The following is a 17,943-nucleotide window of genomic DNA, read 5'->3' on the forward strand; positions in this document are numbered from 1 at the left end:
TGGCCACGCTACTCCTCCTGGTCCTCTCCTGCGGAAGCAGTAACCCTCTCGACCGTCTATCCCGGTGGCAGGGATGGAGGCCAAGTCACACCATCAACCAAATCAAGGAGGTACCTGCAAAAATTATGCCACAAGCAAGGCTGAGTATACTAATACTCAGCTAGACTTACCCGGTGTGAGGAGTCTACTCCTCTACCTCTAGACCAGGGGTTTGGTTTGCCAAAAGCACTAGCTGAGTCTAAAATCAAGTTTTAGCTTTTCAAGTTCTAGAATAATAATTTTAGACTAGGTGAGAACCTATCTATTCATACATGGTATCAAACATTATATCAATCAACATCTTTTGCTAGTATCTCATTTCCACTTATTACTCAATGCAGTACAATGGATCAAGCAGTCTCATTAGCTGCGAGAAGCAGACGATTCGAATCGAGTTTTAACCTTGCAAGGTAAACCTAAACACACGACATGTTAGGGCACTCTGTCCCCACACACGTCAACCGTCCCCATCGATTCCCCGTTCGCGTCCAGGCCTCATCGCCTTGGCATACAATGCTCCACTGACCCCGACCGCCGTCGTGCAGTGGCCGCACTTGTACCCACCATATCTAGAATGGGAGACCCAGTCTCAGGTCGCGTGAGGGATAAAGTCCGCGCCCGGCTTCACTCAGGTACTAGGTTTACCGGTTACCATTTTTCCCGACATGTGTTTAGTACATTCAAACGCTTGACACAGGTATCCGCACGTTAATCCTTATTCCAATTTTTGTCTCATAGACAACGCATCCCCATGGATCCGTGTCCACAGACCATCATCATTTTGTTATCAAAATTGGATACAACCAATTCCTGACCTCGCGCGAGTGCTAGAAAAATCACTCGACTTCTACCGAGATCCTGATTTAGCATAGCAGCTACTCGACCTAGCATACTAGTATCCATCTCAAAAGGAATCCTGAGTTCATGCAACTAGGGTTTCAGGCAACTCCTACACTTAAGTGCACGGTACAAGCCTATAAACATTAAGTGTAGTAAAATAGCATATATAAACGGTTATGCATATAACTGGGGCTTGCCTTTAATTTAACACTTAGATAGTGTTTGCTGGGGGAGGTACTCGCTTGGCGAGCATCTACTGGTTAAGTCCACCATTCTTCAGGTTGTCCACCGACTGCATCTTGTGGTGGGCACCATATCACATGCACGATCATCATCTCTCGGTCCTAAATGAGATGCAGGATGCATATGTATGAATATGATGAAATATATCACAAGATAATCCCAAAATGGACGGTAGCGAACTAAACATTAAATTGTAAGACACCGCGACAACTGTACACAAGCGCTAGTCATCTATACGTCATCGGGCATACGTAGTCAATCATTATTGGAAAACAACAAACACTTCCTATCACTACTAGAGATATGCTTATTTAAGACACACAATTTAAGACGGATATCAATGCATTTTATAGAAGTGTCTTTTATTGTATGGTGAAGAGTAAGGTAAGACGGTTTGTTGGAGATCCGTCTTAAATAAAGAAGTATTTTGAGACAGTTACACCGTAAGAAATGTCTTATATTGATTTAAGACGGGTTATTATTAAAAATCGTCTCAGATGAATATACCTTTTGAGTCATTATGATTGCAAGAATTGTCTTAAATTTTGGTTAGTATATTAGACACTTTTGCATATAAAACATCTCAAATAAAGATATTATTAGAGTCGTCTAGCCTATAAGAACTGTCTTAGATGTTATTGAGTATACTGGGTACTTCTAAATATGAAACTGTCTTCGTATGATATTTCTGATAAGACGCATTGTGAAAATATAGTAAATAATAAATTCAGCTTAGTTTGATGATATATATCTTTCTTAAAACCTCAAGCCCTTCTGGTGGCTCCTTCCGGTCTTGTCTAGGGCCTCCATTGTTTTGCAGAGAGCCCCACTTTCTCCCCCAAACGATGCTTAGTCGAATGTTAATTTTTTTTATTTTCTTTCTTTAATTGTGAATAAATAATATATAACATTTACTATGTAATTTTATATTTTTTTAGCATTAAGACTATTAATATTCATAAAAAGTAAAACTTAAATCCGTTATACATTTTTAAAATTCGTTATATATTTTTAAATAATTGACATAAAATTTAGATGCAGATATATATTCATATTCGAATGTTTTTGTAACACCCCAGGTGTTTATTTCCCGTTCGACATCGACTATGGACTTAAGCACGGGATTTCAGTGAAAATAAAATGAACACTAAATTCTACTCATCTTTGTTATCGCTATTTTGATATCATATCTATCTCTGTCTATCTAAGCCGTCCAAAAATTTTAGAGATGTTTGGATTTTAGAAAACTTTCAAGATGTTGAACCTATGTTATTTGGATCGATCTAGTACGCGAATATGAGAATTCGATTTTATAAATTCGATCACAATCTATATCAAGAAAAATCAGGCATAGAGTTATAAATTGAGCTGTTTTCTAGATAGATGTTCGGATAGCGGTGAAATTGTCTAGGCTCAACTAAATTAAATAGAACTCGATGACTCAAGTTTTTAGGTGTAAAATATTTTAGTCCCCTCTCGTTAATCGAAACGTCACGTCCGAGGATTTATAAATGAGATCTATTTCTCGAGTAAATTGTCTATAGCCGTGGAATCAGGTGTTCAGCCCACATATGAAATTATTTGATTTCATATCGAATCGAACGCAGTCTAAAATACCGTTGTTGACATCGTTCCAGTTCGTTCCGATTGTTTCTCGTCCAAAACTCGGGCCTAAGTTAGATATATGTCTATACTAATTTGATAAAAATATGGAGAGGGAAAGCTAACTTTTATCTTCTACGTGTCTATTTTTTTCTCTTCCTTATCTAGAATACACGTGTTTTCTCTGGAAGTATCTCACCGTTGATCTCTGCTCTCTTATCTCCTTCGTATGTTCTCCTGTTGTTTCCTTCTATAGCGCAACGCCGCCTCCTCTCTCAGCCTTATCCCCAAATCGCTTCTTCTCTGTTGATTCCATGGTGCATCAGCCGAGCTCCTCTCCCTGGCCGATCCATGGTGCTCGTCTCTAGCTCATGTCTTGCCGCCGGCCGAGCCCCTCCCCAGCGCCCTTGGAGCCGGCGTCCTCTGCCCTCATCTCATTCCCCGACGCCGCCCTCTCCCCTCGGTGCTCTGCTGGTCGGCGTCTTCTCCCTGCCCGACGTTTCTGGCGCCATGGCCGCCGCGCCTTGGGTCGCCTGCTCCACTGCGCCGATCCGCCCATCTCCCTGCTGCCGCTCTCCCATGGCGCGTCCCTGCATCTTGCTTCAGCTCGCTCTGCCATCTCCCTTGGCGCCCTAGCCCCAACGCCGAGCTCCCTACCCGGTCGCGCCCCCGGTGGTTGAACTCGCCGAGCTTCCTTTTCTATCGCTCGTCCTCGCCCATTCGGCGCCCTCATCTCAAGCCAGTCCAGCCTCTCTACTCGCCACTCTCCTCTATCCCCTTGCTGTTAGAACATGGCGAGCTAACCCCATGTGCCAGTAGAGTTCGTCATTCCCTGAGCAGCACCTCCCTCCATGGATGCCACGTTGCCGACTTGTGCAGTTCATATTTATCGGTGAGGTCCCTTTTGTCTTGTGTTACTTATCTCTTTAATTGATACATGTGGTCTGTGGTTGATTGTGAGTATGTGTGTGCTTATGTGTGAGATGTGAAGGGGAAATCCCAGGATTTGGTGGAGAAGAAGCACAGTTCAATTTGACGCCCGCCAGGTGTTCGACGAAATGTTCAAATTGGGTTTCGTCATTGATATTGCGGATTTGAGTAGCGTTTTGTATTGGTGAGCTGGTTCGCTATTTCTCTTCTTGGTTGAATGGATAGATTAGTTGGATGTTTTAATTATGTCGGTCCTCTTGACAGTAGCATGTGTGTGTCATGGCCATAGGTATAATACTTATTGAAATGCACGAGTCACTCGCAGTGATTTGGTCGATGTCGTGTCTATGTGTATGGATTGGTGTTAGTGGAGAAGAAAGTTAGGTGAGGAAATCATGGTGAATACAATCGTGTCTACATGGTGGTTGTGTTTATACCTATAATGAATGTCTGTTTATTTGTATGAAGTCCATAGATCGCAATTTCCAAGTAGAGCATTGTACTACTAAATCTTGGAGTTTCTCGCAGTAAAACTTAATTCAGTTTGGGTATGGATAGTTAGATAACCAGTTTAAGTCTATTCATCACCTTTTCTTTAGTAAAGTAAATACTAGATAATTAAGAAAGATTGGATAATAGAGTTGATTGTTTGTAGTGTGGAGTGAAGTCCATGGAACGTCGACCCTCATTAATCCACGGCATGCCTATGATGTTTAATTATGCGTCAAGCAAGTTAATCTAGTAAGATGATTTAGAGAACGAGTCAAATAATGTGTAGAAGCTACATATAAACTAAAACAGACTAGTTGCTGTTTTGGGCGCATGTACTGTTTTTGCCGCGCCATTTGTTTGAGGAACTAAATTACGTTTTCTGTAGAAATCTTATATAGGAAAGTTGTAGGCCATTTCTTATTCTTTCTTGTGTAAAAATTTCATGGTCATAGGTCTAGTAGTTTAGAAGTTATGAATTTTCCAAGTCCAGTTTCAGAATCTGTCCAAATTCTATACAGTTTTCGAAAATTGGACTGTTTGGCTAAGCTAAACTGAGAATCAGCCCTTAGTAATTATAGAAGAATTATAGTAATTTTCTTAAGCTTTCCAACAAATTTTGGATCACCCTTTTTGGTGATCTATAAATTAAGTTACAGCTGTTTGAGTTAGGATCTCTGAATCTGTCCCAATTTGGACAGCGGAGCCTTTCTCATGTTTTCTGACCTTGATATATATTGAATTAACCTGGGACATTTATAAATGAATTGTAGAGAATTATATTAGCTTCCTAAAAAGTCTAGGATCACCTGATTTGGATGTCTGAAATGATTTGGATGTCTGAAACTCCAGTTATGAATTTTTGAAGTAAGTAGTCGAATTCTGTCCAAATCTGGACAGAGTTTATGATTAGTTCTGTTTGACCTTTTTAAAGGTCGAATCTTGTTGTGATGATAATACCAAAGGTGTAGAGGACTTTATAAGCTTTCCATAAAGTCCTAGTTTACTATTTTTAGATGCATATTTTGTGAGTTATGAATAAAACAATTAACCGCTATGCTGCTGTCCAAAATCAGCAGGCATTAAAATGATTTGCTTGGAATTTCTTTTGTGTAGGTAACTAGTATGGTAGTTGCATATGGTTGTTCTTTTCTTTCTTAATGCTTGCCTTAGACTTTAGCATTTTAAGAAGGAAGTAAATACTTTGGTTAGTGTATTTGAGATAGCGACTATTTAGACCTTATGTCAGTAACTCATTATAGAATAATTACGGCAAAAACTCTAGAAGTTTGTCACAGAAAAAATACTTTCATCTTCTGAATGTTCCTAACAAGTACAATTTCATGATCCACATGTTACAAATATTCAGAAAAATATTTTTGCTCTGTGCTTGATGTAATTCCACACTGTATTTTCCTTTTATCTACTCATGATTAATTGAAGTATTATTTCTTTTAAAAGAATGTTTTGTGCTAATTTATTTTCAGAGCGTGTCTACTTCTTGATTGGGTTGTTTCCTTTACTGAGGGTCTAGAGAACTTGGTTGCATATGCTAGAATGCTAGATGGTATCCGTGCTCACTAATAGTCCAAGGTTTTCTTAGGTAAATTAGCTATTGTTTTCCTTTAAAAACTTTGTCCTAAAATGATTCAAGACTGGTATTTGGTTGGTTTAATTTATACCTTGTACATTCTCTGTGAGGGGTACAACTAAGAACCTCCAGAAGAATAGCGAACAAGTAATTGGTCATGCATTATGTTGTTAGTCATTGTATGCTCAGTTAACTACTCATTTTCCACCTATAGAAGAAAGTTCTTTAATAGGAAGCTAACCCTCTTACTTTGTTGCGAGGCTTTGTCAATATTTGACAAGTTCAGTAAGTTAGGTGTTTTTATTTTGGAGTCTGTAGGTACGTAATGCTTATGTACTGTTTTAGTTGACTAGTGATAAAAGTTTTAACTGATATTAACATTGACAATACATGGGCAATAGATGAGGCTATCATCAGTTCGAATTCTTTCTGTCTTAGGACATCCAACATGATATACTGGGAAGAAAAAGATTTTTACACCCTTGTGAATTCCGCCACTTTTTACATTCTCTGCAAATTCTGCTAGAAGCATTACTTTTGCACTCTCCGTCTTGTTTGCAGTTTGGTGTTTTCTTCTTTGGTATGTATACAAGACAGCCTCAAATCATCTCCTAACAAAAAAGGGGGTTAATATCAGGTGCATCTTAGCAGATATGAAATATAGTACTATATAAGAGAGCCACATGTTACAAGACAATTGGGTTATAGCTACAAGTTAGTTATATGTTCTGCCAGCTTCGTTATATGTTCTGACATGAGTTACTTTTGTGTTATGCAGAAAAACAAGAATCGTGAGTGCAATGGCAAATGGAAGGTGAAGGCCCTTTTGATTGACAACTTAGGTATATTTACTGTTTCATTACACACCTTGCGCAGGTAACTATAAGCCTGCTTCCTTCCTATGACGCTTAGCCATTTTTAGTCTGGATAGCTGCCTTCCTAGCAATACCTATTTATTGAAAAATTATAGCACCCTTTCATATTCACATGATAATAACAAAGTAGTATCAAGGAACTGAATAATGTGTCCACCTGTAAGCAAAATATGCCTGGTCGCTGGAGCACTTGTCTCGGGATATAGTGAGGCAAAGTTTGGATCATGATATTGGTCTAGCTATTGCTCATTTCTTGAGCTGTTTCATTGGGAACATTTCTTGGATAGTTTGGATCATGATATTGGTCCAACTATTGCTTGATGAGATAGCAAATGTTCGAGAACAGTTGCTCGACTTCTTCATGAATGAGGTGATAGACATTGTTGGATTATGGAGGGTTTAGGATGCTTCACATAACTAAATCTAGCATTCATATGACCTTTTTGATATGCCATAATATAAGGTGTTCAACTGTGTCTAACTACTCACTATTGTCTTCTCTTATTTGTCGTATAGGAAAAGATGGAATGGAACTCAAATTTTGGTGGTCGGTCAAGTGTGTAGAGTTGAAATCATATATACTTAGTTAGGCTCAAATTTAGCGCAAACTGTTGGTGACCATGTTTTTCGGTTAGTATTTTAGTTTTTAAATTGGATTTAAAGTACACTTATGTATGAGTTATTTAGCAATGCTTATTTATGAGATATTGAATGATACTTATCTACATTATATTAACTATAGTGTTATTAAATATATGTGTGTATGTATATTATAATGTGGTATCTCAAAAATGATTATAAATTGAAGAATGTATTGCCATGTAAGTCATTCCATTTAAACCATAAGAAGACAGTTCCCAAAACGTACAATACCAGTCTCTAAAAAAGTCGGTTCCTAAAATGTCTAATATCAGTCGCCTAAATAAGATGGTTTTTCTATTGCAAGCGTCTATTATTATAGGACATTCTAGACAATTTGATAAATATTTTGTGACTTATAATGTCCGTATTCTCGATGGTTCTTTAGAATAAGTGTCTTAAACAAAATTTAATTCAAGACGGTTTACCGGACAAAATGACTTAAACAAATATCTTTTTTAGACGGTTATAAATTAAAAAATGTATTATATAATATCTTTTAAGACGGTTTATATCCATCTTAAATGTGGGACATCTTTTACGACTCCATCAAATTTGGACACTTCATAAGTGTCTTAATAACTGAAAATTAACCGTCTTATATAACATGATTTGTAGTAGTGTATAATTATCTATTGCAAACACGACATCATAAGTACAAGCATTCGCCACGTTCACTTTTATCATTCATTAGTTACTTATTATTAAACTAGTTAAGTACGCATAAATTTACGATGACTTCTAAATATCATACAGACAACTTACTTTAATAGGGAATATTTACTTAATCTGGTTCTACCAACATTCTCAATATTCTAATGCAAGCACACACGGAAAGCAATAGCCTAATCACACTGCTTCTTATACTAGTCTAATGAGGTTGGTTATTTAGCAATATTATATTTGCTATGCAAGTATTAAAAATGGTAACATCTCGTTTATTGTGTTTCTTATCCACATAACGACACTTGTTAAAATAATGTTGATTGAAGTTGATTACTTACTAGACTTCAACAATTTAATTTACTACTTAGGAATATGCACTAGTTACTTATGTATAACTAAATTATATCAGTTACTATCATTATTACTCATGTTCAGTCAAATCTCAAAACAACCAAGCAGTCGACTCAATACAGCTACAACAAGGTAGGACAATCAATCACATTCAACATGTTTGGGACAGCAGCATAGCAGTTGCTTGTCTTAGTTATAATTCACACGTTATTTATCTAAACATGGTGAACAAATACTCTTTGGAAATCTTATTAAACACTCTATAACTTTAATATTTTCATCTCAAGGTAATTAAACACTTAATAAGGTTAAATAGTGATACATGATAGTTTTATTTAGATTTGGATAGATTCAGACTTGCGACTTCAAATTTATAACTAGAGACTCAGGCATTCAAATCAATTGATCCTAGACTTTCTGGAAAGCTAATTAAATGTTCTACAAATTATTTATAAACATCTTAAGGTGATTCAATATTTAACTAAGGATAAAAAACACTAGAAGGCTTTGCTGTCCAGAATTGGACAGATTCAGTCTTCAGACTTTAAACATCCATAACTTAATATTCAGATCACCAAAAAGAGTGATCTAAGACTTTTTGGAAAGCTTGACAAAAGCACTACATAACTTTTATAATCACCAAGAAGTGATTCCAGGTTTAATCAAATCAAACATTACAGTTTTCAAAATCTGTTCTGACAGTGGACAGAATACAGCAATCCTCTTATAAAATTCATAACTCTCAAACTATCAGGTTTATTGTCATGGAAATTCAACACAAGTAAGATAAGAACATTATCTATAACTTTCTTATAATTGACAAGGACTGATTCTAAACGGAACTTAAGCAAACAATGCGACCTCTGAAATCTGTACAGGAATTGGACAGATTCAGTTACTAAACTTGCGAAAAGCATAACTTCTAAACGACCAGACTTATGGCTGTCAAATTTTAACACAAGAAATTTAATAAAGTTATCTACAACTTTCATGTAACCACCAATAACTGATTTCAACATTAAATTAAGCAACCATTTCAATCTCTGAAATCTGTTCAGAAATTGGACAGATTCAGTTACTGAACTTGTGAAAAGTATAGCTTCTAAACAATCAATTCTTAGCTCATGCATTTTTAGGACAACCTACATACACAAGTAAACTACAACTTTTATATAGCACATATCTACAGAAACACACTTTACTTTACTAGATTACTCACACAACCAAAACTGTACACCCATAAATTTCAGTTTGCTAGCACAAGAGCACTTAACTAAATCACCAAGCAAACACATAGAGAGATATTATGACCAATTTCTTAAATTCAAATCATTATGACCTAGTTGTAAAGTTTCAATTTATATCAAGGCACTTAAGTATTTCAAGAAACATGCATGCCCTTGTTTACTTCTAATTTTTCACTAATTGTTCTTATAATTATAAAATGTGTGTCATTTTAGTACCATATGAAACTATCTAATTTGGGACTGGAATTTGTATGAGGCATATGTAATAACAAATAATGAACAATGTATAAATTTCACATGCCTAGGTTTTATATTTTATTTAATACAAAAATAACAAATTGTTAATGCAATAAAGCTTGTGAGAGCTAGTTAATTCTAAACTTAATTATTTTCTGTAGATGCATGACCATATTAAGTTTTCTTAGCCTACTATAATGTCATGCAAGGACAGTGGAACACCATTTTTCATTTTTACATCTATACATTATTTTTAAATCATTTAAAACTAGTTAATGTGCATTAGACAAGTTAAATCACTAACTTAATCATACATGTACCACAATTCATAAAATGTTTACCAGTCACTAAGCATCACACAGAGGGTCTACTGTAAAAATTTCAAACCATTTGGAGCACTAGAGCTACAGATCCAAAAATAACGAGCAAATAAACCTTGTTTTCTCTATTTAACTTGTTTTAATTAACACACCAAGAAAACAGTGAACAACATATAAGTTTTATATTTTTCCTTGATGGGGTACGACAACATCTAACTAACAAAACAAGTTTCATCATTTTTGGATTTTTGTAATTAAAACTATGGAGAGATGCAAGTTCGTTTATTCTCTAAACCAGTTTTTAAATACAAATTTCTACAGAAAAACTTTTCCACTAAAACATGCCAACCTATAGATCCAATAGTTAGAGCATTTCATAAGGAAGCCAACAAAATAAATTTCACGATTTTAGGAGCTCTGAAACTCGAGATATGAATTTTAGAACACAACACAAAAATCTGAAATTTTGAGTACACTCACATCCGCCCTGGGCCCACTTGTCATTGGCTCATGGGGTCTTTTTCTACCTCCAACACAGCACGTACACAGCAGGGAGCTCGCGGAAGAAAAAAAAAGCAAAATCGAGGCGAGGCTGTAGTGGGGGCTAACTGGAAAGAAGGGAGACGGACGAGGGAGGTGGTCCGGTGGGCTGGGAACCACACGGAGGCGCTTGTACTGGTGGCCGAGGAGAGGAGGCAGGGAGGAAGATGACCGCGCGAGGGCCGGCGGCCATGGATCCGGAGGTCGGCTGGGGCTTGAGGGGGAGCTCGGCGTCCATGGAGAAGACGAGTACCAGGCGCTGGTGCTGGCGTGCGTGAGGAGGAGCAGCGAGGTGGAGCTGCTGTTTTTAAAGAGGGTGTTGGCTGCAACCATTGGCGGACAGGGGCGGCAGCTGCAGAGCTCTGCACATGTCAGTCTGCTTGCAGGTGATGCAGGACGACTTTAGACGCCCAGTTTTGGCATTTTCTGTTTGGATTCGGACCCGGATCCCTGCAGAAGATTTGTTCCTTGATGTATACTCTACAAATCGTGTATAGAGATTGAGGTGATTCGGGCACTGGTTAGAAAGTTATAGACCCACGAAAACTGGATTGTCAGTGGGTTAGCAAACAGTGGAAACTCGTGAAAACTGAATGTCAAAGCATGTCAAACGAAATCGGATGAATTCCATCTTTTAATATGTTGTGCCCCTATTAGTTATTAACAACTTTTATATTTGGGAAAACTTGAGTTGTTCAACAAAAATTTGGGAACGCGAGACGTCGACCCGAACGATGCTGATTTCAGACTTAGAAGAATTCGAATTCTGAAATCAGATTTTTATTCTGTCTTGATGGCACTGTTTGAGATACTTAGAGATTGAATCAAGACTTGGTTTAAATATAATATTTGTTGTATAACACCTGTTCTCCAATTTTTATTAAAAGTCAAACCTCATATCTTGAATATAAATTAAAGTTTCACTTTGGTCAAGGTAGTGTCATTATAAAGCTCTCAATTATATTTTTAAGGCAATCAGACTATTTTCTTGACATTTTCTTGGTATTTTCTCTACATGATACCTTAATAACTTTTGTTGTAGAGTTGATATAGAGTTGTTTGAGCAAGATTACAAGTCTTGGTTAAATTTCTAAATTTGCCTTTCCTTAATCGAGTTGTTTCAAGCAAGCGTATGATTTATAATTTCATATAAATATTTGGTTCAAACTTTGAGAAATCTTTAGAATACACTTGATAGATAAAGATGAATGATGATATAGAGACAACAAGTTGATTTGCATAAGAATTTATTAGAGATTGACACAACAGAGATTCCGCTGGAGAATGCGGATTCGGATTATGTATTTGGACATAGACCGACTATCGAGAAAGCGGATTTGGACATAGATCGGATAACATCATAACTATCGAGAGTCCAAATAAATGAGTCTGGACGGGAGTCGCAAGACGATATTGACTTTCGAATTTGCATTCGTTTCAAGAAATAAAAGTTTTAACAGGCTCCAAATTTGGCTGTTCTTGAGGTCGAATAATTCCAAATTTGGTGAAACATTCATGAGTAACTTGATGAATGGAGATAGATGTGATAAAGAGATAGAAATGTGAACTGAGCATCCGAGATTAGGATAAATCTCCCGACATAACGCGAAATAGACACCTGGGTGTCATAGTGGTTCACCAGGGAATGCCACGGCGCCAGGAAATTTGACGAAGAGAGAGAGAGCGGTGGAGGATAAGTGAGAGCGCTGGCAAGGATAAGGAGTACAGGAATTTTCCTTGTGCATGTACGTAATGTGATTATGGAGATAAGATCAGTTAAGGGGCAATAGAGGATGAGGATGAAGAAGAATGAACGTGTGGGAGGATAAGAACAATGTTCAGGAGAAGTAGAAATATGATTTTCTTTCTCTATTTTTTTATAAAAGACTACACAGATAATTTAGTTTTTAGATTAAGTCTGAGCGAGATATAAACTGGACGAAACAAAAGATACCAGTCAGACTAGTACATGTGGCTCTTGATTTAATTTAGAGCAGATCATTTACTAGATGAATAAATCTCAATTATAAATTCTTGGATGCGACTTCTCGGTTGACGAGTGAGGACTGAATTACTTTACACCGAAAACTTTAGTCGTTGAGTTCTATTTAATTTATTTGGGATGAAATCGGAGGACTTAATTATTTTCAAATTCGTATTTGCACGATCGATGAATTTTAAATAATCACCGGACTTGCCAATTTCCGGAACAAATACTTTCTGACTTCGTAAAGCAGTTAGAATAGGCCGGATAGACAGCGACAAAAAATGTCGGCGTTTCGAGACAGGGGGGTCCCTAAGCCGACGAGTGAGTGTGCTGCGTGCCCCAGCCCAGATGGGTCGAGCGCGTGGGCGAGCGCGGAGGGGGGAGAGGCGAGGCGGCCGGAGCCGAGCGTGAGAGAGGTGGAAGTCCCGTGGCCTTCGTGTTCGTCCCGCGCCCAGGTCAGGTGCGCTTGCAGTAGGGGGGTTACAAGCGTCCACGCGGGTGAGGGAAGCGAGCAGCCCCAAGAGAGCGCCTGTCCCGTCCTCGGTCCCGCGCGGCCAACCTCCTCTGAGAAGGCCCTGGTCCTTCCTTTTATAGTCGTAAGGAGAGGATCCAGGTGTACAATGGGGATGTAGCAGAGTGCTACGTGTCTAGCGGAGGGAGAGCTAGCGCCCTAGGTACATGCCAATGTGGCAGCCGGAGAGATCTGGGCACCCTGCTGGCGTGATGTCGTGGATGTTGGAGGTGCGGCGGAGCCTGATGGAGGGACAGCTGTTGGAGCGGTCGAGTCCCTGCTGACGTTGTCCTGCTTCCGTAAGAGAGCTAGGGGCCGCCGTCGTCATAGAGCTTGTGGAGCGCCATCATTGCCTCTCTGGCGGAGCTGGCCGGATGAGACGCCGGTCTTGTTCTCCGTGACCCGAGTCGATTCGGGGTGGGATGATGATGGCGCCTCCTGTTGACGTGGCGGTCTGTGCCTTAGGCAGGGCGACGTGGGGTTTCCTCCGAAGCCGAGGTTGAGTCTGCCTTCCGCTGCCGTGGCCGAGCCCGAGCCAAGGGGTCGGTCGAGGCGGAAGTCGTTCGGCCGAGGCCAGGGCGGAGTCCGAGCCCTGGGGTCGGGCGAGGCGGAGTTTCGTCGTCTTCCGGGTCTTAGCCCGAGTCCGAGCCCTGGGGTCGGGCGGAGCGGAGTTCGCCGTCTTCCGGGTCTTAGCCCGAGTCCGAGCCCTGGGGTCGGGCGGAGCGGAGTTCGCCGTCTTCCGGGTCTTAGCCCGAGTCCGAGCCCTGGGGTCGGGCGGAGCGGAGTTCGCCGTCTTCCGGGTCTTAGCCCGAGTCCGAGCCCTGGGGTCGGGCGGAGCGGAGTTCGCCGTCTTCCGGGTCTTAGCCCGAGTCCGAGCCCTGGGGTCGGGCGGAGCGGAGTTCGCCGTCTTCCGGGTCTTAGCCCGAGTCCGAGCCCTGGGGTCGGGCGGAGCGGAGTTCGCCGTGGCGCCTTTGGCGAGGCCTGACTGCCTGTCAGACTTACTCTGCCGAGTGGCGCTGCAGTCGGAGTGGCGCAGGCGGCGCTGTCCTTCTGTCAGACTGGCCAGTGGAGCGGTGGAGTGACGGCGGTCACCTCGGCTCTGCCGGAGGCGCGTGTCAGGATAGAGGTGTCAGGCCTCCTGTGCGTTAAATGCCCCTGCAATTTGGTCAGTCGGTGTGGTGATTTAGTCAAGGTTGCTTCTGAGCGAAGCCAAGGCCTTGGGCGAGCCGGTGATGTGTCCGCCATAAAAAGGGGGCCTCGGGCGAGACGGAAGTCTCTCGAGGTCGGCTGCCTTCGGCCGAGGCTAGGCTCGGGTGAAGCGTGATCGAGTCACTCGTGTGGACTGATCCCTGACTTAATCATGCCCATCAGGCCTTTGCAGCTTTATGCTGATGGGGGTTACCAGCTGAGAATTAGGCGTCTTGAGGGTACCCCTAATTATGGTCCCCGACAGTAGCCCCCGAGCCTCGAAGGGAGTGTTAGCACTCGCTTGGAGGCTTTTGTCGCACTTTTTCGTAAGGGGACCAGCCTTTCTCGGTTGCATTTCGTTCCGGTGGGTGCGCGCGAGCGCACCCGCCGGGTGTAGCCCCCGAGGCCTCGGAGGAGTGGTTACACTCCTTCGAGGTCTTAATACTTTGGCTGGTCTGGTCGTTCCCTCATGCGAACTGGCCGTAGCCCGGGTGCACGGTCGGGGCCCAAGCTCTCGGGCTGGTATGTTGACGCTGTCAACGATTTGGCCGGAGCCGGTTTTTGCGAGAGCAGCCCCCGAGCCTCTGCACAGGGCGAGAGGACGATCAGGGACAGACTCGGCTTTTTACATACGCCCCTACGTCGCCTTTCCGCAAGGAGGAGGGGGGGAGTGCGCCATGTTACCCTCGATGGGCACCGAACATGGTGTCTCCGGTGAGCTGCAAGCGGGTAATCCGAGTGGACGTCCGTGCCCCGTTCGTTGGGGGTCGGCTAGGGGCCCAGAGGCACGCCCAAAAGTACCTGCGGGTGATTTGCCGGACCTGGTCCCCTGGCGACGGGGTCCGAGGGCTCGATGCCTCCCTCCGATGGGATTCCGTTACAAGATCGTTCCCACTGGTCTCGGAAATGTCCTAGGGTACCTCGGGAGCGCAGCCCGAGCCTCGGTTATGTATCGAACGTACCCCTGGTCATCCCTCGCTCGGTGTCTGAGGCGACTGTGAACCCTTCGGGGGCCAGCCTTCGAACCCCTGATCAGTAATGGGCGCGGAGCCCGAGTAGCCTGAGGCGGCCATGAAGCCCTTCGGGGGGCTGGCCTTCGAACCCCTGACCAGTAGTGGGTGTCGGGCCCACGCGATCTGAGGCGACTGTTGAACCCTCGGGGGGCCAGCCTTCGAACCCCTGATCAGTAATGGGGGGCTCGGAGCCCGGTTCCTTCGCGGAGAAGGATCCCTTTCGGGGTATCCCCCTTTCCCGGTCCCTGTTGCAAGAGATAGAGAAAGAGGAAAACGGAAAAGGATACGAAATCGGATGACGTGGCGTACCTTTTCTGACGCGGTTATTACGGCGAAGGTGAAGCGTCGCGCGCTCCTCCTGCTAGAAGCGCCGCGTGTCTTGCCGCGGAGTTAAGGCGATGGGGTGAGTGGTTGGCGGAGCGGCCGTTGCGCGCGTGCGATCCGTTCGAGGAACGGGTCATGGGTGCACCGTCTTCACGCCGTGAGAGGAGGCTCCCTTGCTGTCTCAGGATGGGACGTGAGCCTGGCTGACGACGTGACTGCTGTGCCCGCCCGCCTGCCACCGCTATTACTGCTGGCCCACCTTCGGTCGCTTTGACCGACGCGCCAGTCTGGCGCTGTTGGGTCGCCTCGAGTCGTGGCACAGGCTTCGCAACCGAAGAGGCGCGATGGTGGCACAAGTGGCGGTGCGGTTGCTTGCATGCAGCAACTGGCGCGCCGGTTGCTCGACGCGTGGGCCTGGGTTCCAGGCTGGCGTGTCAGGAGTCGGAGAAGCGCGTCCATCTGGCGCGGTTGCATGCCGCCTGCATGGCTGCCCGCCCCTTCTGCCCGTTGGTCTGGGCGAAAATGGGGGGTCGCCTGTAACCGCTGGACGGTCGTGCGCACCATGCGCGGCGGTTTGGCTTCTTCTGCCCTGAGCCGGCTTGCGTGACATGCGGGACCCAGCCCCCGAGTCGCAGGGGAGGGCCTTGGAGCGTGTTGGAGAAGACTCGGCCCGTGGCGCTTGGGGGCGCACGTAGGGGAGTTGCTTTTAAAAGGAGGGAGGCTCCCTTCGTAAGGCAACCATGTCTTCTTCCTCCCTTAAGCGTCGGGTCTTCCCGTCTTCCAAGCCCCCGGATGGGGGGTATCCGCCGCCTTTCCGCCTCCTCGTTGGAGGAACGCAACTCCATGGGAGCTGGTACCTCTCAGCCATCGTTCGGCTTCAAGGATTTTCATCAGCCGGCCCGGCCGTACCCCCATGCCGACGATCACCCAAGATGGTGACTGTCGGTTTCTAGGTGGGGAAGAGCAAGCCAGGCTGCGATCTTGGTCCCACCCTCAGCTTCAAGGATGTTCATCATCCCCGCTGGGGCGGGAGCCACGCTGAGCCGGCGCTCTACCTTCCGCGTGGGTCCGCGGGTCGCCCTTTCCCGTGGCGCTTGGGGGTAGAGGCGTTCGCTGGCCCTGCGGACGGCGCGGACTTCGATAACGTGGGGTTGAACGACGGCGAGCGTCGTCACCTCCAGCGTGTCGGAGTCGTCGGCCGGGCTTCCGGCGGCCCCTCCTGCTGGAGGGCGGCCGCCGCATCGTGTGCACGGGAGGACCACCCAGGGTTCCGCGCGCCATTAGGGCGGCGTTCGTGTTCTGGGGTGGTCCTGCTTTTGCACTGGGACGGCGCCCTTGCACAGAGGCCGGCGCCCCACTCATCTGGGAGGATTTGAGTGGGGATCTGCCGGGGGCTGGTGTCCCCTGCCATCGGTGCTGATGCGGAGGCGGCTTGAGAAGTCCTCGTCACCGACGGGATCACTGCCATCACCGGCGCCTCGGGCTACCGCGCCGGTGTGCTTGTCCTCGCCCCTCGAGCGTCGGCGAGGGCGAGGGCAAGATCGCAGCAGCGCCGACCCACTGTTGCCGTAGTCAGGACGGGCGGCGGTGAGCCGGCCATCGGCCTTCTGTGGTTCCGCAGGCCTTCCCCATGGAGTGGGGTCGTTCGTACCTGCGGAGGGGGGAACCGGAGTTCCGTTGGTAGTGGCATCTCGTATGCCAGTGGTCCTCGTTCATTGTGGCTGTCGAGGCCTGAACGTGTATGTAACTTCGGCACTGAGCCGTGTTTTTTCCTCATTTTTGAGCACTAAGTCTCGCCTGTTTGATTATCTGAACCGCTTTACCAAGCATGAGTTGCCCCGTGTCAAGGTGACGGGTGAGGTATCCGTATCCCGGAGGCGTAGGAATCCCTCGGCCCGTTCGGCCTTGTTGCCTGGGGTTCCTCTAGCTTAGTTGAAGAGACCCCTCGGCCGCCCTTCGGTGGACCGAGGCCGGGGGTTGCGATATCAGTATGAACAGAGTCGGAGTTGGCTCGAGAATGGGGAACCTGGTTGGCCGGAGCCTAGCCGTGTCGTCCGTCAGCGGGGCCGACGCCAAAGTCGGTCAGTCGAGGCCTCGGATCGGGCTGGCGCCCTTGGGAGCCGGTTGACCGAGGCCCCAGGGTAACCGGTTGAGCCGCCTGCTCGGGCCGGATTCCCGGAGGAGCCCCTGGACCGCGGCGCCGCCCGAGGCTGGGTCAGGCTTTGCTGAAGACGTCGTCGATGCCGAGGGTGCTACAGCTCCCTTCGGCGTGAAGACCCGAGCCTGCAGGATCCGATCATCTTGTAGCGTG

The 17,943-nt window shown here is 44.8% G+C and overlaps 1 protein-coding gene and 1 long non-coding RNA gene across 2 annotated transcripts; both read left to right on the forward strand.

The window, feature by feature from the left end:
• Positions 1-3,001: 3,001 nt before the first annotated feature.
• On the forward strand, positions 3,002-3,613 carry LOC100279039 (uncharacterized). The gene has a single exon (NM_001152102.2). It carries the CDS (start codon positions 3,096-3,098, stop codon positions 3,402-3,404), a length of 309 nt encoding a protein of 102 aa, NP_001145574.1. The 5' UTR covers positions 3,002-3,095; the 3' UTR covers positions 3,405-3,613.
• Positions 3,614-3,693: 80 nt separating this feature from the next.
• On the forward strand, positions 3,694-7,361 carry LOC118476037 (uncharacterized). Its single transcript, XR_004855294.1, has 2 exons — positions 3,694-6,576; positions 7,126-7,361. It is a non-coding gene; the product is annotated as an uncharacterized lncRNA (long non-coding RNA).
• Positions 7,362-17,943: the final 10,582 nt, after the last annotated feature.

The sequence above is a fragment of the Zea mays genome, chromosome 1, assembly GCF_902167145.1.
Source record: "Zea mays cultivar B73 chromosome 1, Zm-B73-REFERENCE-NAM-5.0, whole genome shotgun sequence".
Lineage (NCBI taxonomy): Eukaryota > Viridiplantae > Streptophyta > Magnoliopsida > Poales > Poaceae > Zea > Zea mays.

Coding starts and splice junctions, on each gene's coding strand:
- LOC100279039 (NM_001152102.2), top strand. CDS start 3,096: ATGTCTTGCCGCCGGCCGAGCCCCTCCCCAGCGCCCTTGGAGCCGGCG.